This window comes from Gossypium hirsutum, chromosome D09, assembly GCF_007990345.1.
Source record: "Gossypium hirsutum isolate 1008001.06 chromosome D09, Gossypium_hirsutum_v2.1, whole genome shotgun sequence".
NCBI lineage: Eukaryota > Viridiplantae > Streptophyta > Magnoliopsida > Malvales > Malvaceae > Gossypium > Gossypium hirsutum.
In genome coordinates this window covers 2,608,480-2,626,073 of record NC_053445.1, presented here as the reverse complement: position 1 = coordinate 2,626,073, position 17,594 = coordinate 2,608,480, and the positions used below count along the sequence as shown (strand labels likewise).

The following is a 17,594-nucleotide window of genomic DNA, read 5'->3' as shown; positions in this document are numbered from 1 at the left end:
TTAATAATTAGACTAGAACTTTGAAACTAAAAAATAAAAATACAAGCCACAAGAAAATCATCACTTAAAAGAATATATAGATATAGATATAACTGTTGATTTGGGACTTATAGAGAATTCATATACAATGCAAAACTGTGTAATACTTACAGCATTTAGGGGAAAGAAACTTAATAGTTATTAACTTTCAGACAGACTGTGATGAAGCTTCTCGACTGTCAGTTGCTCATGTATCCAAATCATTGTCGAGTTTCTTCCAACTTTCAGACAGTCTGAGATAAAGCTTCTTGACTGCCGGTTGCTTGAGTATCGGAATCATTATTGAGTTTCTTGAAGACTAGCTTTTGCTGGGGGAGTTGACCATTTGCGAATGCAGTTAGCTCGGTGTCTACCAAGATTGTATCCTCATCTTTGAACTCTCCTCTCAATATGCCTTTGGCAAGTTCGTTTTCAACGTTCTGCTGAATCACTCGTTTCACCGGTCTAGCACCGTAGTTTGGATCATAACCAAGATTTCCGAGAAGTTGAATGGCACTGTCCGTTACCTGAAGTTTTATTTTCCTATCTGCAATCCTATTTTGCACACGTTCCAGCTGTAAAACAAATATGGACACGAGGTTAAAGCGGATAAGCACAGATAAACGACATCATCGGCTCAACGGTGTAAAAAGGAACCAATAAACTTACCTGTAATCTCACAATACTGCTTATTTGTTCGCGGTCCAAAGGTTGGAACACTATATACTCGTCAACACGATTCATGAACTCAGGTCGAAAGATAGCTCTTGCAGCTTCCATTACCCTCTGCTTGATAGTTTCATAAGCTAAGTCTTTAGGTGTGTCTTCATCCGAGTTTAGAATGTATTGTGAACCCACATTCGAAGTCATAATGATGACAGTGTTGGTAAAGCTCACAGTACGACCTTGTGAATCAGTGACTCTCCCATCATCCAAAATTTGAAGGAAAACATTAAATACATCACCATGAGCTTTCTCGATCTCATCAAAAAGAATTACAGCATAGGGCCTCCGGCGAACTGTTTCTGTCAGCTGTCCTCCTTCTTCATACCCAACATAACCAGGTGGAGCACCTATAAGTCTTGAAACCGCATGTTTTTCCATATACTCACTCATATCGATTCGAACAAGTGCTTCTTCCGTATTAAACAAGTAAGATGCAAGTGCTTTTGCTAGTTCCGTTTTCCCTACACCAGTAGGACCCATAAACATGAAACTGGCAATTGGACGACGGGGATCTGAGAGACCAGCTCGAGATCGTTGAATGGCCTCAGCTACGGATCTGACCGCAGGATCTTGACCTACGACACGTTTATGCAGCACTTCTTCTAAATATAATAGTTTCTCCCTCTCAGATTGTTGAAGCTTGGAAATCGGTATGCCAGTCCATTTACTAACTACTTCGGCAATATCGTTTCCTGTAACTTCTTCTCTTAGCATCGATTTTCCAGATTTCATATACTCATCTAATTCTTTTTCAGCGTCAGCAAGTTGGCGCTGCAAAGAGTTCAGACTTCCATACTTCAGCTCAGCAGCTCGATTGAGATCATACTCCCGCTCGGCCTGCTGAATCTCAACATTGACCCTATCAATCTGTACCGAGTAAAACAGTTGGTTGACTACCTCTCAAGGACAATAAATGGCAAAATGTATGGTGGCTGAAAATAAAGCTTTTTACCTCTTCCTTGATCGACTGAATGTTTGTCATTACAGACTTCTCATGCTCCCATTGTTCAGTCAACTCGGACTGTCTCTCCTTTAAGAGCGCCAACTCAGCTTCAAGGCGGCTCAGTCTATCTCTTGAAGCTTTATCAGTATCATTTGTGAGAGACAACCTCTCCATTTCCAACTTCAGTACCGAACGATTAATCTCATCGAGGGCAGTAGGTTTTGAAGTGATTTCCATTTTCAATTTAGCAGCTGCTTCATCTACTAAATCAATAGCTGCAAATCCAAAAACCATATATTAGTCCGCAAATACGAGCATCGCCAACTCAATAATACCTGTTTATATGTGTTCGCTCATATGTTACCTTTGTCAGGTAAAAATCGGCCACTAATGTAACGGTCAGACAAGATTGCAGCCTCCACAAGTGCACTGTCAGAAATACGGACACCATGATGAAGCTCATATCTCTCACGAAGCCCCCGGAGAATAGAAATTGTATCTTCTACTGTTGGTTGATCAACATAAACCTGCTGGAAACGACGTTCCAGGGCAGGATCTTTCTCAATGTATTTACGATATTCATCTAGAGTCGTTGCCCCAATACATCGCAGTTCTCCCCGACCAAGCATAGGCTTCAACAGATTGCCTGCGTCCATTGCACCATTGGTGGCACCTGAAATAGAATACCATTTTCCACAGTACACAAATCACATATCATCAAATATTGGATAAACAACCGATAAATCTAAAAACACAACAAAAGCCTTACCTGCCCCAACAACTGTGTGAATCTCATCAATGAAGAGGATAATTTGGCCTTCTGAATCAGTGACTTCCCGAAGTACAGCCTTCAGTCTGTCTTCAAACTCTCCTCGATATTTAGCCCCAGCTATGAGTGCACCCATGTCGAGTGAGATAAGCTGTAGAAAGAAACTGGTTTATTAGCATCAGCAACATTGTGATTCGAACACCCACCCCCACCCCCAACCCGGGTTTTCTTCCTGGAAAGAAAGGGCTAGATAAGTTCACCTTACGGTTCATCAAAGCCTGAGGGACATCCCCTTGAACGATTCTTTGGGCAAGCCTGTTAAAAGAAATAGAATGATAATGTAGATAATGTAGAAATTAAGCTAACACTAACTGCAAAATGCTAATTTCTACAAATTGACTTATGTTGAGACTTTTTTTTAAGGACCAATGTCTTAACATCGGTATCCGATGCATAGCTAGATACAGATTTGGGAATATGATCTCTAAAGACTCCGAATACATAGACATCTCTTAAAATTTTGAACATATCCATGTCAGACACAAACCCAAGTCCAAGTCCAAGTAACATAGCATATACTGAAAGTTCATGGTCTTGTTTCATTGCAAGGCCATTTACAACTATGAAGCTGAAACTTAAGTGCTTACCCTTCAGAAATTGCAGTTTTACCGACACCCGGTTCACCAATGAGCACAGGGTTGTTCTTTGTTCTCCTAGAAAGGATTTGAATGCACCTACGTATTTCATCATCTCTTCCAATAACTGGATCAAGCTTTCCTTCTCTCGCCATTGCTGTTAGATCTTTCCCATACTTCTCCAACGCTTCATACTTTCCTTCGGGGTCTATATTCGAAGTCGAAATGTCAGGAAAACAGAAAACATGCAGATAAACCCCAAGAATAAATGAGCAACCAAAAACACCAAAGCCTCAAGAAGCAACGTTATGACATTGAGAATTGAATCAATCCCATAATCCACTAAAAGGCACTGATATACGAGGATAAACAAAAAGGTCATACCAGTCATCCATGTGGGTAAAAAGAATATGATTCAGACTCAACAAATCAAAAATGTTGAGACATTTTTGCACGAGACAAACGCATATGGTTTGGTTAATAGGATGTAAAGAAAGGGGAAATTCTGTAACCTTGGTCGGTAACTGACTGACGTCCCCTAATAGATTCTATTGCGGATTTCAAGGCTTGGTTGGATATCTGGAAATCCTTGAACAACTGCTTCCCAAAACGCCGATCTTGTGTAAATCCAAGAACCAAATGCTCGACAGAAACAAACGAATCCCCGTACTCCTTTTTGTACTCTCTTGCTCGCTGCATCAGTGCTTCCAAATCACGTCCTAACATTGAACCAGCAGATTCACCCAAAACCTAGTAAAGCAGAGAAGAGATATTATCAAAAAAACAGCACTACCTAATCCACAGATGAAACTAGGAAAACGGTGAGACATAGAGGCAAGCAATGTAGTAAAGTTCAAGTACCAATTGGTTAAGGTTTGATACAAACATATGTGAGAGGAGTTACCTTCGGCTGGCGTTGGATGAACTTATCAGTCGCTTCGAGAAGGCGAGTATTGTCAACTCCGACTTTCAAAAATATTCGCCGAGCAAGACCATTCTTCTGCTCCAATAGAGCTTTCATCAAGTGTTCAGTCTCCACTATTTGATGCTTATTCTCTTTAGCCACATCTGGTGAAGAAACAATGGCTTGCCAGGCCATTTCAGTGAAGTCCTGTTGTGTAATCTGTCATAACATCCCAACCCCAACTCAGCAAAAAGAATTCACAAAGACAATTACATAATAAAGCAAGCTACTTCACACTAAGTTGACTAAGCCATATTCAAATATGGATACGAGGATATAATCAAGAAATCTCAAAACACATGAAAATATAAGAAAACTATTGAACATTCTTTAGGGGGATCGGCTCTCTTTCTGTAGAAGTCTTTGAAGTGCTGTCTGTGAACCCTCAAATAATGAAGGTATTATGCCCGGGTGTCTATACTTGGTTTTAGCTCCGGATTTGTCTCTTTACTCCGAGAAAAGCACAAAAGGATTCAAGTCGTTTGGCAGGAGCATTAATCCACGAAGGAAATGTTTAACCTTTAGTCTTGGTGGGTTTCGAACCCCACCAAGGCCAAATGTTAAACATTTCTTTGGTGTACTAGACGCACTCCATGAATCCGTATGGCTCTCCTCGGAATAAGGAGACAAAACCTGGGGTTAAAACCGAGCACAGACATTCTGGGCACAATTTCTCCAGTGTTTGAGGATCTGATCCGGTGCTCGATGGACGACAATACTTCTCCCGAAAGAGGGCAGACCCCTCAACAAACATACTCGTATCCAACAATTACACACGAGTACTAGCATCTCTACATACAACATTCGCACTGAACCAATGAAAATCACTGAAGAAGCAACTCGAAATCAATACAGATTCGGTCTCTTTAACACTAATTAAACTAGAATTATTAAAACAAATCATGTTTCTCTACTTAAAAAGAAATATATCGAGACGATGCATATGGAAATAAAATAAAATAAAAAACTATCGGCTACTAACAAGCTAACCTTCCCAGTTGAAGCTTCACAACGAACAACGAAAGGCCTTGAAGAAGTCCTTGAAAACCTCTCAAAAACCCCATTTTTCCTTAACTGAAGTGGTTTAAAGGATTTCAATGAATTGGGTTTTGAAGGAAAGCTCAAAGAAAGGCGTGGGTGAGTTAAAAGGAGATTGTTTATATTAGAAACAGAACGTGTAGCACAAAAACTGAAACCATTAACAGACGCCATTGAAGTAGTAGAAGAAGAAGCCGCCATTGTTGGACTGATTTAAGTTCAGATTTCAAAAAGATGAAATAAGTTCAAATGAATTTAACAAAAATAATCGATTGGCTTTGCGTGGAGTAAGGGGGAAAAAATGAACTTGTAGAGTTCTAGTTGCTGTCTCTCGGCTTTTCTCGAAATCCCTCGGTTTTGTTTGGTTTTCCTCTGCGTTTTCTGTAGTTTGGGGATGTCGTTTTAAGGAATGAAAGTTCTGGTCGGACATATATAAGGTTTAAGTGGAGAGAATATCGGTAATCATCTATGTTCTTACACGTGGCTCTTATTTTGTGGATATGATGGAAATATAATAATAATTATTTTTTAAAATATTATGGATAATTTTTACGGATTTAATTTCTTTACTATTCAGATTTCAAAATTCAAATCTAGTTATTAAATTTGTTACTGTGACATTTAAAAAAAACTACTTACTTGCTATGTAAAAAAAGATACTGTTAAACTTAAATTTTAAAATCTAAAAAAAAATAAGAAACTAAATTTTTAATTTTCAAAAAATACAAAAATTATATACATATTTTAACCTATTATATAATGCACATAAATAATTATTTTATTTTTCTTAATTTAAAATTAAAATATACCTTAAATATTATTACATTTATTCAACTATCTTTATAAATAAACTTAATAAAAACTTTATATGAAATTCTTTATAAAACAAAATCAATGGGCAATTTAACAATAAAAGTCCTTTTTTTCAAAAATTACCGAAATGGGCCCATTATTTAATTATTTACTAGAATGGTCTTTTTTCCGCGAAATCGTGTCCACGTCAGCGCGATGTCAAGGTACGCGCCAGGAAATCGCGTCCACGTCAGCGCGAGTTGCTGACGTGGCAGCAAATCGCGCCCTTGACGTGATTTCCTGGCGCGTACCCTGACATCGCGCTGACGTGGACGCGATTTCGCGGTTTTTCCCATATTAGTTTTTTTGGCTTTTAGGGTTTAGGGTTCAGGCTTTTTAGGGTTTTTAGGTCCTGGAAGAAATAATTTTGAGTTGATTTTTCTGATAAAATAGTATAAAATCGCTTCTAGCAGGATGCTATTTGAGAAGAATTTGTGAAATCGCGCCCTCATGGACGCGCTTTTGCTACAGTAGATCACGGAAGAAATAATTATTTTTTGACGTTTCTGAGCAAATAGTATAAAATCGCTTCTAGCAGGATGCTATTTGAGAAGAATTTTTGAAATCGCGGCCTCGTCAGTGCGCTTTTGCTACAGTAGGTCATGTAAGAAATAATTTTTTTGATGTTTCTGAGCAAATAATATAAAATCGCTTCTAGCAGGATGCTATTTGAGAAGAATTTGTGAAATCGTGCCCTCGTAGACGCACTTTTGCTACAGTAGCATGATTGGGCTAAGGCTATAAGCTAGGCAGAAAATGTTCTCAGAATGCATAAAGTCACAGCAGAAACAATTTAGAGAGACTAAGAAGGTTAGAGTTTCAAATATGAGTGAACGTATTAGTGCTGTTATTTACTACGATGGTGAGGTTTGCCACACCGAGAATGGTGTTGTTTTTTTGTCAGAGAATACGGTGCGACTAGTTTTTAACCAGAACATAGATTTGACAGAACTTCGTAAAAGGATTAGGCGTACAATTTTTGGAACGACGCCAATGAAAAGTTCTGCCTATCACGTATCGATTTTGTTCTTCTGTTGATTCGGTGACATAAGACTCGTTCGACATAAAAGGTGCTCGTAGCTTGGAGGCAATGGTGCAGGCTCATCTTGCTAGTGGAGCATCTTATATTGAGTTATATATACAATTTACATCGCCAACTGATGTACCAGCAACCGGTGTTCGAGATGTATACACCACCCCTAGCCGACACTCGGTCAACAGGTTACAAAATACGGAACAGCCCATGTTCGGTAGCGGTGTCGAATGCATATCCCCTGCAAGACACTCTGTCGGTGGATGGGACATGTACGTCGGTGGCTCGATGTTTGATGCTGGAAATACGTACTGAGGAGCGGCATCAAGTTCTAGCGGGTGGCAATCTACATCCAATTGGGGACGTTATCAAATGCCCAGAAGAATGGATGATGTACTCCTTACGACGTCAACCGGTGAGGGGACCTCGTACACTACAGATAATTGTGGGTTAGAAGATGACTCCGATGTGGATCCACCTCGAGAGCCCAGACCGGATGGTGCAGAAGTTGGCTTATTTTCTGAACCGGAGCCTATTCCAACAGAAGCTGAAGATGCTGACAGGAGTTCAGATGAGGAAGAAAATCCACGATTCAGAGCATACTCACCTCCAACCCACATGCATATTGTCGATCTGTCTGCAGATGATGCGTTAGAGTTTCCAGATCTACCACACCGGTTGCGTGATCGTACCAGTCAAATTATATAAAATTATTAATTGTTAGTACCAATCAAAACATTTTTCCAAATCTAATATTATGTGAATGTAAAATTATTAAGTCAAAAAATTGTATTAATGGTTAGTAAAATTATCAAATTATGTAAAATTATTATTTGTTAGTACCAGTCAAAACATTTTTCTAAATCTAACATTACGTTAAGGTTAGGGTTTTTAAGTTAAGGGTTTAGAGTTTTTAACTAAATTAGGTTAGGGTTAGGGTTTTTAATTAAATTAGGTTAAGGTTAGGGTTTTTAAGTTAAGAGTTTAGGGTTAAATTAGGTTAAGGTTAGGGTTTTTAAGTTAAGAGTTTAGGGTTTTTAATTAAATTAGGTTAAGGTTAGGGTTTTTAAGTTAAGGGTTTAGGGTTTTAATTAAATTAGGTTAATGTTAGGGTTTTTAAGTTAAGAGTTTAGGGTTTTTAATTAAATTAGGTTAGGGTTTTTAATTAAATTAGGTTAAGGTTAGGGTTTTTAAGTTAAGGGTTTAGGATTTTTAATTAAATTAGGTTATGGTTTTTAATTAAATTTGGTTAAGGTTAGGGTTTCTAAGTTAAGGGTTTAGGGTTTTTAATTAAATTAGGTTAGGGTTTTTAATTAAATTAGGTTAAGGTTAGGGTTTTTAAGTTAAGGGTTTAGGGCTTTGAATTAAATTAAATTAGGGTTTTTAATTAAATTAGGTTAAGGTTAGGGTTTTTAATTAAATTAGGTTAGGGTTAGAGCTTTAGGGTTTAAGGGTTTAAGGTTTAGGGTTTAGGGTTTTTAATTAAATTAGGTTAAGGTTAGGGTTTTTAAGTTAAGGGTTTAGGATTTTTAATTAAATTAGGTTAGGATTTTTAATTAAATTAGGTTAGGGTTAGGGTTTTTAATTAAATTAGGTTAGGGTTTTTAATTAAATTAGGTTAAGGTTAGGGTTTTTAAGTTAATGGTGTAGGGTTTTTAATTAAATTAGGTTAGGGTTAGGGTTAGGGTTTGTAATTAATTTAGGTTAGGGGTTAGGATTTTTAATTAATTTAGGTTAGGGTTTAGGGTTAAATTAGGTTAGGGTTTTTATTACATCAAATAAACTTCTATTTTGTTACATCAAATAAACTTCTATTTTATTACATCAAATAAACTTTTATTTTATTACATTAAATAATATCAAAATAACTCAAAAAATTTCTATTTTTTTACATAAAATAATATCAAAATATTCAAAATATTTGTACAAATAAATTTAAATACGGCAATCAATGTCTATGCCCGGGGGACTCAGTGCCACATGGCGGCCGTCGATGGTTACGCGCTAGATTCCTCATTTCTCTAGCTTTCGGCGACGGTTGTTGTTCCTCCGGTGGGGATTCTGGTTCTTCCGGTTCGGTATCTGGTTGTCGGACTTGGGACGATGATCCACCTTCAAAGAATAGTGTATGTGGAGGTGTTTGCATCAGGAACGGCGACGGTGTTTGAAACCCATACGTTAATGGGGATTTGTAAAAATGAGAGCTCCCCGACGGCCCCCTTGCGATCCCTCATGCGCCGTTGGCCTATACATCGGCGGTCCGCTCGGCATAACAGGAAATGGAGCTAAACTGGGCATTTGGCTCCAACCTGCCATAGGACTTGGAAAAGGATACATATAAGGGTTAGGGTACATATAAGGGCTAGGAAACGCACCTGGCATCATCTAAAAAGGCGGTTGAGTGGGTATCATCGGTTGAACTGCTGCGTCGGTGCTCTCGTTGGGCCTGGTGATCTTATGGCCGCTGATGATGAGCCAGGTGAATGTCTGGGCCTCGTTGAGGGGCTGCCTTCGTCTTATCGTCTTGGATTTAGAGGCCCGCGCCTTACCCTTTCGACACGTATTTGCCGCTGCCTCTCCTCTGGCGTCAGTAAATACGGCTTGCCATGGATCCTAAACCATGGCATGTATTCTGGAATGCACGATAACTCCGGAACGATGATTGGTTCCTGAGTAGGTAAATATTCATACCGATCTTCCCACATTTCCATGTACTCAGACCAGTATCTCGTCCAATCCGTATTCAATTGCCGAAGGTCAACTTTGTGTTGATAATCAAACATCTCAGGATCCACCGGAATCAGTTGTCTACATCCAAACTGTCGTAGCACTCTGTCTGTCTGGTGCGGCTCCACGGTTGCGTAGTTGACCAACACGACTTTCACGTGCCAAGCTTGTGGATTTTGTAAAAACTCTTCCGGGATTATTGCCCGAATTGCCGGATCCTTGTATGGTGTCCATTGAAATTATATGAACATGATAGAAATATTAGTTATATACATAATACTAAATACTAAATACTAAATATCAATCGAATAGCGAATGTATGGAAATATCTATTTGCAATAATACTTACTTCTGCTTCCAACCGTTGGTCCAATAGAAGCCGTATATCTTCAAGAGAGGGCGGTAATTGAGCATAACTTGCCGGATGGTTCCACCTAATTAAATAAATTTTTAGCATACTTTTATTTTTAAAATCTAAATAATAATTGTAAAATGTAATATAATAAAATTTACCTTGTTATGAGTGGGAATGTATATGGGTGGTTCACTCGAGGACGTAGAAAAGCGAAACCGTGCCCATGACTGCAGTAGTGACAGGCAACCTCCGATGTTTGCTCTCCTCGGTCGCGTCGCCCCGCACATCTCCCGATATAATGTTGCCAATACGGCAGACCCCCAACTCAATTCACCGGCTGCTCTAAAATCAACGAGTTTTAGCAGCCATCTTAGATGTACGCGGCTCCGTGACGTGTCGGGCATCAGATAACCTCTAATTATTTGAAGAATGTATGCCCGAGCATATCGGATTCTTTCAATTTCGGTTGAATCTTCATCCAGATCAGGGAATGTGTCACGTAACTAGCCCATCTCGACCTTACCTCCCTCCATTTTCTCCGGAATAGCGTCCAAAAGCTCGTAGCACACCGTCTCTCAATTGCTAGATTGGGCAGACCCGGTGACTAGGTGCCCGTCCACCGGCAATCTCAACTGCAGACTAACATCTTCTAGAGTGATAGTGCACTCTCCACATGGAAGATGGAATGTGTGTGTCTCGGGTCTCTACCTCTCGATCAACGCACTGATCAGTTTCGGTTCCAACTTGCATCCCCGGCCTACCGTCGCCACGTGTCAAACACCCGCTTCCCGCAGTTAGTTCTCTACCAACGATGATGGAGGAGCATGCATATTCCGGATATTGCATTCCAATACCCGATCTTCAGACTTTTATAACAAATAATAAATTAATAATTATCTAAAAATACATAAATAAAAAATTCTTAAATAATATTTAAAAATTAAATTTAACACTTACCATTGTCATTTGTTCCACCGATATGTGATGCCTATCAAGACGAGTCAATGATCTGGCCATTGATGAAATCGTACAAATTTTTATGATTTATAAAAAATATAAAAAAATTAAAAAAGGAAATTGAAATTAAATATGGATTTGAGAGAATTTTGGAAGGAAATTAAGAGAATTTTAGAAGGAAATTGAGAGGAATTGAGAGGAAATATGAGAGAGGATTTGTTTGTGGAAAAACAAAAAGGGGTGGGGGTATTTATAGTTTTTTTTTACTGTTGGGGGGGCAACGGTCAAATTTTTTACCGTTGGGTACTGTTCACGCGCGGGTCGAAATCGCGTCCACGTCAGCAACTCGCGATTTCCTGGCGCGTACCCTGACATCGCACTGACGTGGATGCGATTTCGCGGAAAAGGACCATTCCGGTAAATAATGAAATAATGGGCCCATTTCGATAATTTTTTTTAAAAAAAAAAGACTTTTATTAGTAAATTGCCCCAAAATCAATATAAATAATCCTCTTTATCACTTTTCTAGATTTTAAGTGAAAAGATAAAGTTGCTTTAAAAAAATTAAGGGTCTTTGGTAAATTCATTACTGAGTTAATGATCCGATTAAAAATTATATTAACTCAATAAAATATTTAAATATAATAATAAATTATTTAAACTTCTCGTGTTTTATATGATAAGTAAAACATATTCAGAAATAAGGTATTATTATAGAATTTTTCAAAATTTTGAAGAAGATATCTAATTGTAATACTCATGTCAAGTTTTGTGTTTAACTCAATTTTTGAAAGGAAAAAATTACTAATTTTTATTTAAATGAATATTCAAGCTCTTTTCCTAAGAAATTACTTAAAATATGAAAAGATTTTAAAATATTAAAAGTATAATATTTTTAAATACATGTAAATAGACTTATTCATGACCAGGCAACTCACTTGATGTAGTAAGTTCGACTCGACTTGATCTAAACTTGGGAAAAGATTTTCATTTTCCAAAATGTCCCGATCTGACCCAACCCAAATTTGATTTAAACAATAAAAAGTAATTTTAATTATAAAAATACAAAAATTAATATAAAAATATAGCTTTTTATTAATATTTGAGCAATGAAACGAGTTAACAGGTTGGGTCGAGCTAACCAAAAAACAAGAGCGAGTTTGAATTTTTTTGAAACCAGGTTGCAGCCCGACCCAACCTCTATATTTAAGTGATAAAATATTTATTATTAAAATTATGAAATTATATTTTATTATTTAATAAGTATATTTAAAGTAATATAATTTAAATTTTTTATTTAATATTTATATAATTATTATTTATTTAATCATATAAATATTTTTAAGGGCAAATTTGAATATATATATTTCCTATTCAAGGTAACGTCGTAACACTAAATAACGGTTATTACAAAGGGAAGTGAATAGAGGGGGAAAAGCTATTTCATTGAATGAGTCATTCTTCCACCAAACTATTGAATATTTATTTATATTGAATAAGGAGGGAATGAAATAGCCATTCTCCCAACCAAACATGATGCAAGTAAATTGTTGTAGCGCTCCTCATCAGTCCTAGTGTACTGTACGAATGGGAGATGTTACTGATACGGAACGAAAATCTAGAGATCTTTAAAATTTAAATTTTAGAACAATTTTTAAATCATAAAATCAAGTTTGGGATTATTTGGGGGATTTAGAAACAATTTAAAATTGACTTGGGAGTGATTAGAGGTGTCTAAGATCCAAAACAAGCCAAAATAGTGCAATAAACCAAGTTTGGCCTAGATGTACACCTTTAGGGAGATGTACTGATACATCTAACTCAGTATGTTGATTTTGGCTATCTAACTCAATTGTTCCAAAACTTCTGAGCCAGGTACTGATACTTTAGACCCCTAGAACTAAATGAGTTACTGACTAGGTTATTTCAATACCTAAAAGCAAGGTACCGAAACTTTGAAGAAGAAGTTCAAAAATTCAAGACAAAGACACCTCCAGCACACACCAAAATACCTTTTAACTAGGCAGTCGTGAAACATACACGAAAGGGCATTTGCAACCATGTATGCTCAAATAGGAATGCCAATAGGTTTTTGAATTGCAAATCAATTCTCAAATACAAAATCAAAATTAAGTATTTGTGTACAGGTCATGATCCCTATAAAAATGATAGCCAACATAGATGCATTACAACCTCAAAATCTCGAATTGTGATGTAAAGCTCTTAAGCAGAAAATCACAAGCTACTTGTCAAGTCCATAACCTACGCATTTAAACAACTAACTCATGACCTTGATAAGCTCAATAAATATACAAGGATGAACCTACTTATCATATTCCCTATTAACGTTAAGCCCTTTAGAAGTGATTACTATTAAATTCATTCCTGTCGTATTTTAATGTTACTAGTGGATTCTGACCACACCATGGCGTATGTACACCGAGCAGAGAATTAGCACAAAATATCAAGAAATGAAAAGTGACTTTTATTGCAAGTGTAACAGGTCAGTTGTATTATTTATAAGTATTACAATAAAACACTCCGAGTATTCTAAAGATCGAACTCAAGAGAGATTGGACGATAAGATGAATGGAGAACGATCAAGCATGCAATTGAAAAGTCTAGCTAGCTAATGAATAAGTGCTATATTATAGAAATCCATGATTCAAGGTTAATTAAACAAAACTATACTTAAGAGGACTAAATTGAACAAAAGTTAAAAGTACAAAAATATTAATTCAATGAAATAGAGTGGTCAATTGATATCCATATTGCTAATTAATTCTCGTATTAGGAATCTAAATTGCTCAAACACCTAATTGGTACAATTTTACCACTCGATCACCATTTTACCTAAGTAGACGATTTAGTCCAATTTATCTTTCAACCTCATTAAATTAAATCGGGACAATCAAATTAGTTCATAATAGGACATCCATTCAGTCTCACCTATCTAAATGTTCACCTAAAGTCGTCAATTTTACATTTTAAAGTCTATTTGATTTAGTTTATTTTTTGCAATTCAGTCTCTAAATCTAAAATAATCATGCAACATTTCAATCAACCAACCACAATAAAACTTTGTTCCTACCCATTATCTACAAAGTCCAACCAATTTCATGCTCAAATGATTCATCAAGTAACCACAAAAGAGGCAAAGGTTTAAAAATGCTTAGTGACTCTTGAAGAGGTCCTTAATGAAGATAATGGCAGCATGAATGTTGACAAATCCACAGCCCAAATTAATATGTTTGCATTTTTTATAACTAAAAATATGTAAATCTATTGAATGCTTTGAAGGAAAACTCAAAATAACAATATAGGTCATTGTATCTTTTTGGAAGAAAACTAAAAGTGCATTAAAAATAAGGAACAAAACAACATAAATAACAACTAAGCTAAGAAAGGAAAAACCTAGAAAGCTAAAAACGGTTGAGGGGATAAAAAATGTTCACAAAAAGATGATAAAAATCCCTCATTTAGTTGTGGCATAAAAATACCTTAAATGCATCAGATTCCCTAACCTTAACATTTACAAAAATGCCCTTAAAGAATATGTAAATATGTGATGACTTGAGTTGAGTTTGACACAAAATTGCCCTTGCAGTTTTTCACCCGTCAAACTTTAGTATCGCGACACCTAAGCTTCGGTGTCGTGACATCCATGGCAGTGGCACGAGCTTGGCTTGGGAGCACTTGGTGTTGCGATAGCCTTGCGGGTGTCCCAACCTCGACAGCAGGCCACTAGGTACCTTCACTTCAACAATTGATTTGGAATCACAACCTCGAGGGTTCAATATTGCAACACCACACACTTAGTTTTGAGACTTTAATGACATGTTAATCCAAGTTGGGTTTTCGTTGAAATTCACTTCCTTAAGGTGATAGAAGGTTAGTGTTGCGATACATAGGCATCTGTGTCGTGATCCCCACAACAGTTGAGGTCCTCCTTGATGTTTGGCATTAATAATCTCCTTACACAACCTCAATTAAATCATCAAACTCACAACGACATAGTTTTACTAATTTGGGTCTTAAAAGAGGTCAAATATAAAAAAGCTATCATTAACAATAAAATATAAGAATCGATAAAAAAAACATTAAAAAGATGTGTAAACTACTTGAGAACAAGCTCATAAGTACTCGAGAGAGCTTAATTTGACATATTAAATTACGACAGTCAAATTCATTTCTTATTACCCAATTATAAAGGCTCAACTTATACATTATGATTATTTAGTCGATCACATGATGAAGTCCGAACATATGATTCTTAATGAATGTTTAATCAAACATAAGTTTCCTGTTGTTAGAGTTTTTCTAACGTACTCATAAATAAGCTCATTCCTCTTATAGCCATATGTTCATTGATTTCATTTAGGAGTTTAAGATTTAGGGTGGTTAAGTCTTGATGTGGTATTTGTGAATATGTGGCTTATTTGAAATAAGACTTTATGTGCATAAAAGACTTAAGACTGATCCAAATAAGGTAAGTTAGGAAATTCTTGAGTACTTATTCAACTCTTCGAGTTTAATCGTTAGTTGTTTAAACACGTAAGTGGAAGACTCTTTTGAGAAGTCCAAGATTGTGCTATTAGTGGGTTGTATAACCATCGAGATTAGAAGATGGGATTAGTAATGGTTTGTATTTGCTATTTGTATTTTGGCATGTACATAAAGGTTTAGGCTAGGTTAAGAATTTGCAAGTATTTTAACTTGTGAACTCAAGTGTCATTTGAAACTATTTGGATGTTTTATGTGGTGCCGATTCATAAATTGATATGAGCATGTTTGAGACTTGAATTTATGTTTAAATAAGCTTTGAAAATGTTTCAAACTGATTTAAAACTTGTTGATTTGTTTTGGTAAAGTTTGGAACATTGCAAGTTAGTAGCTAAAAATTTAGATTTCTAGGCTAAGGTAAGATAGCTATGGCCCAGGTACTAATACCTTACTCTTGGACGGACCCCACTACATTATTTTGGTCATTTTAAGCTCTTCGAAGTTCGTATTTGATCTTGGCCACCTTTGATCACTCACGAAAAGTTTTTAAATAATTTTAAAATATTTTTAAAGCTTTCAAAATGATTTTATCTTATTGTTAATATTTTATTAAATTGTTTTAAAATTTAAGTTATTGCAAAACCCTATTTTTCTAAACTCGAATGACCTCGTTTTGAGTTGAAGAGCTTCAAAAACTTGTTTTATGATTAGAATATGTCCCTATATGTATTTAATTATCCGAAATGATTTTTGTTATATTTAAATGTTTCTAAATGTTGTCTATTTGATTCAAAGAACATTAATATGTTATGGAATGAATGCTTTTATAAAAGAAAATTTTTTGTTTAAGCTATGAAAATGTTATATTGTAGTATTTTCTGTTTATACTGATTGTCGAGACGAGTAAGGAATGTTACACTAAAATTGCTTGGTTGCAAATGCTTGGAAAAGAAATTGATAGTAAAGACCAAGGATATGTCCATAATTTAAAACAGAGCAAATTTAGTATGTCAAAGAATTGAACTATTAGTATCTTTCAAGTCATGTAAATATAAATTGCATTTCTGTTTTAGGTTTGTTTTTATATTATTTTTATTATAATATTTACTTTTTATTTTTTATATTTATACATAATTAAATAAAAATAGTTTATATTGAATTTCAAAATTATCTAATTTATTTTTAAAATTTATATAAAAATTCACTTAAAATTTATATTAATTAAAAATATTTTGTTTTCGCAACTTTAAAATTTTAATTCAAATGATATATAAAAGAAAACAATTGATTGCACCAACTAATAGGATTTAGACCCAATTCTCTTTGGGGCAAAGCTAGAAATTTTTTTTAGAAAAAATGTAAATTAAATTATAATTTTTACGATTATAAAAAATACAATGTCACTATTTTAATAGTCTATATCTTTATAAATTTTAAAGAATTAACTCAAATTTTTATCATTTTTAGAAAGTTCAAAATACAATTTTACTTTTACTAATTTAAAATTTTAAAAAAATTTAAAGGCTTAAGTAAAAATTTTTCCATTTTAAATGAACCAGAGCCCCTTCCAATATATTAATTTTACCATTTAACTAATATTATTTATATTAATTTTTATAAATATATTTATTATATAATTTTATTTTTCTAATCTAATATTAATCAACCATCATTGTACCTATAAAATTTTATGAATAGCTTGAATATTATAACTTTTTATTTATTTAACCATGTACTTCAATTTTTCTTTTTATGTTTGAATCCATTCCCCCCCCCCCCAAGCCCTTTTTTTTAATAAAACAATTTAGCTTTCTGCAAAATACTTCTTTAATGAAATTTTTTTGTTGATGCAAGCACTTATTTTAATTTATAAAATAATTTACATAAATATTATTTATAAAAAAATTAAATTCAAGCTTGCATCATATATTTAAAGACTAAAATTAAGCCAGATCACATGCATACATCACATAGATCACAAGTGCTGGGACAATGATAAAGCACATTAGCTTCTCAAAGAGAAATTCAAGTTCAAACTTTAAAAACGACATTGTTGAGAAGAGTAACCACGAAC

The 17,594-nt window shown here is 35.2% G+C and overlaps 1 protein-coding gene across 1 annotated transcript; it reads right to left on the bottom strand.

The window, feature by feature from the left end:
• Nucleotides 1–64: 64 nt before the first annotated feature.
• Nucleotides 65–5,557, bottom strand: LOC121221093 (chaperone protein ClpB3, chloroplastic). The gene is made up of 10 exons (XM_041101567.1): nucleotides 5,046–5,557; nucleotides 3,996–4,214; nucleotides 3,604–3,841; nucleotides 3,104–3,299; nucleotides 2,717–2,771; nucleotides 2,457–2,607; nucleotides 2,052–2,360; nucleotides 1,697–1,962; nucleotides 688–1,611; nucleotides 65–593 (listed from the first exon to the last, which is right to left on the bottom strand). Exons 1-10 carry the CDS (start codon nucleotides 5,292–5,294, stop codon nucleotides 264–266), a joined length of 2,937 nt encoding a protein of 978 aa, XP_040957501.1. The 5' UTR covers nucleotides 5,295–5,557; the 3' UTR covers nucleotides 65–263.
• Nucleotides 5,558–17,594: the final 12,037 nt, after the last annotated feature.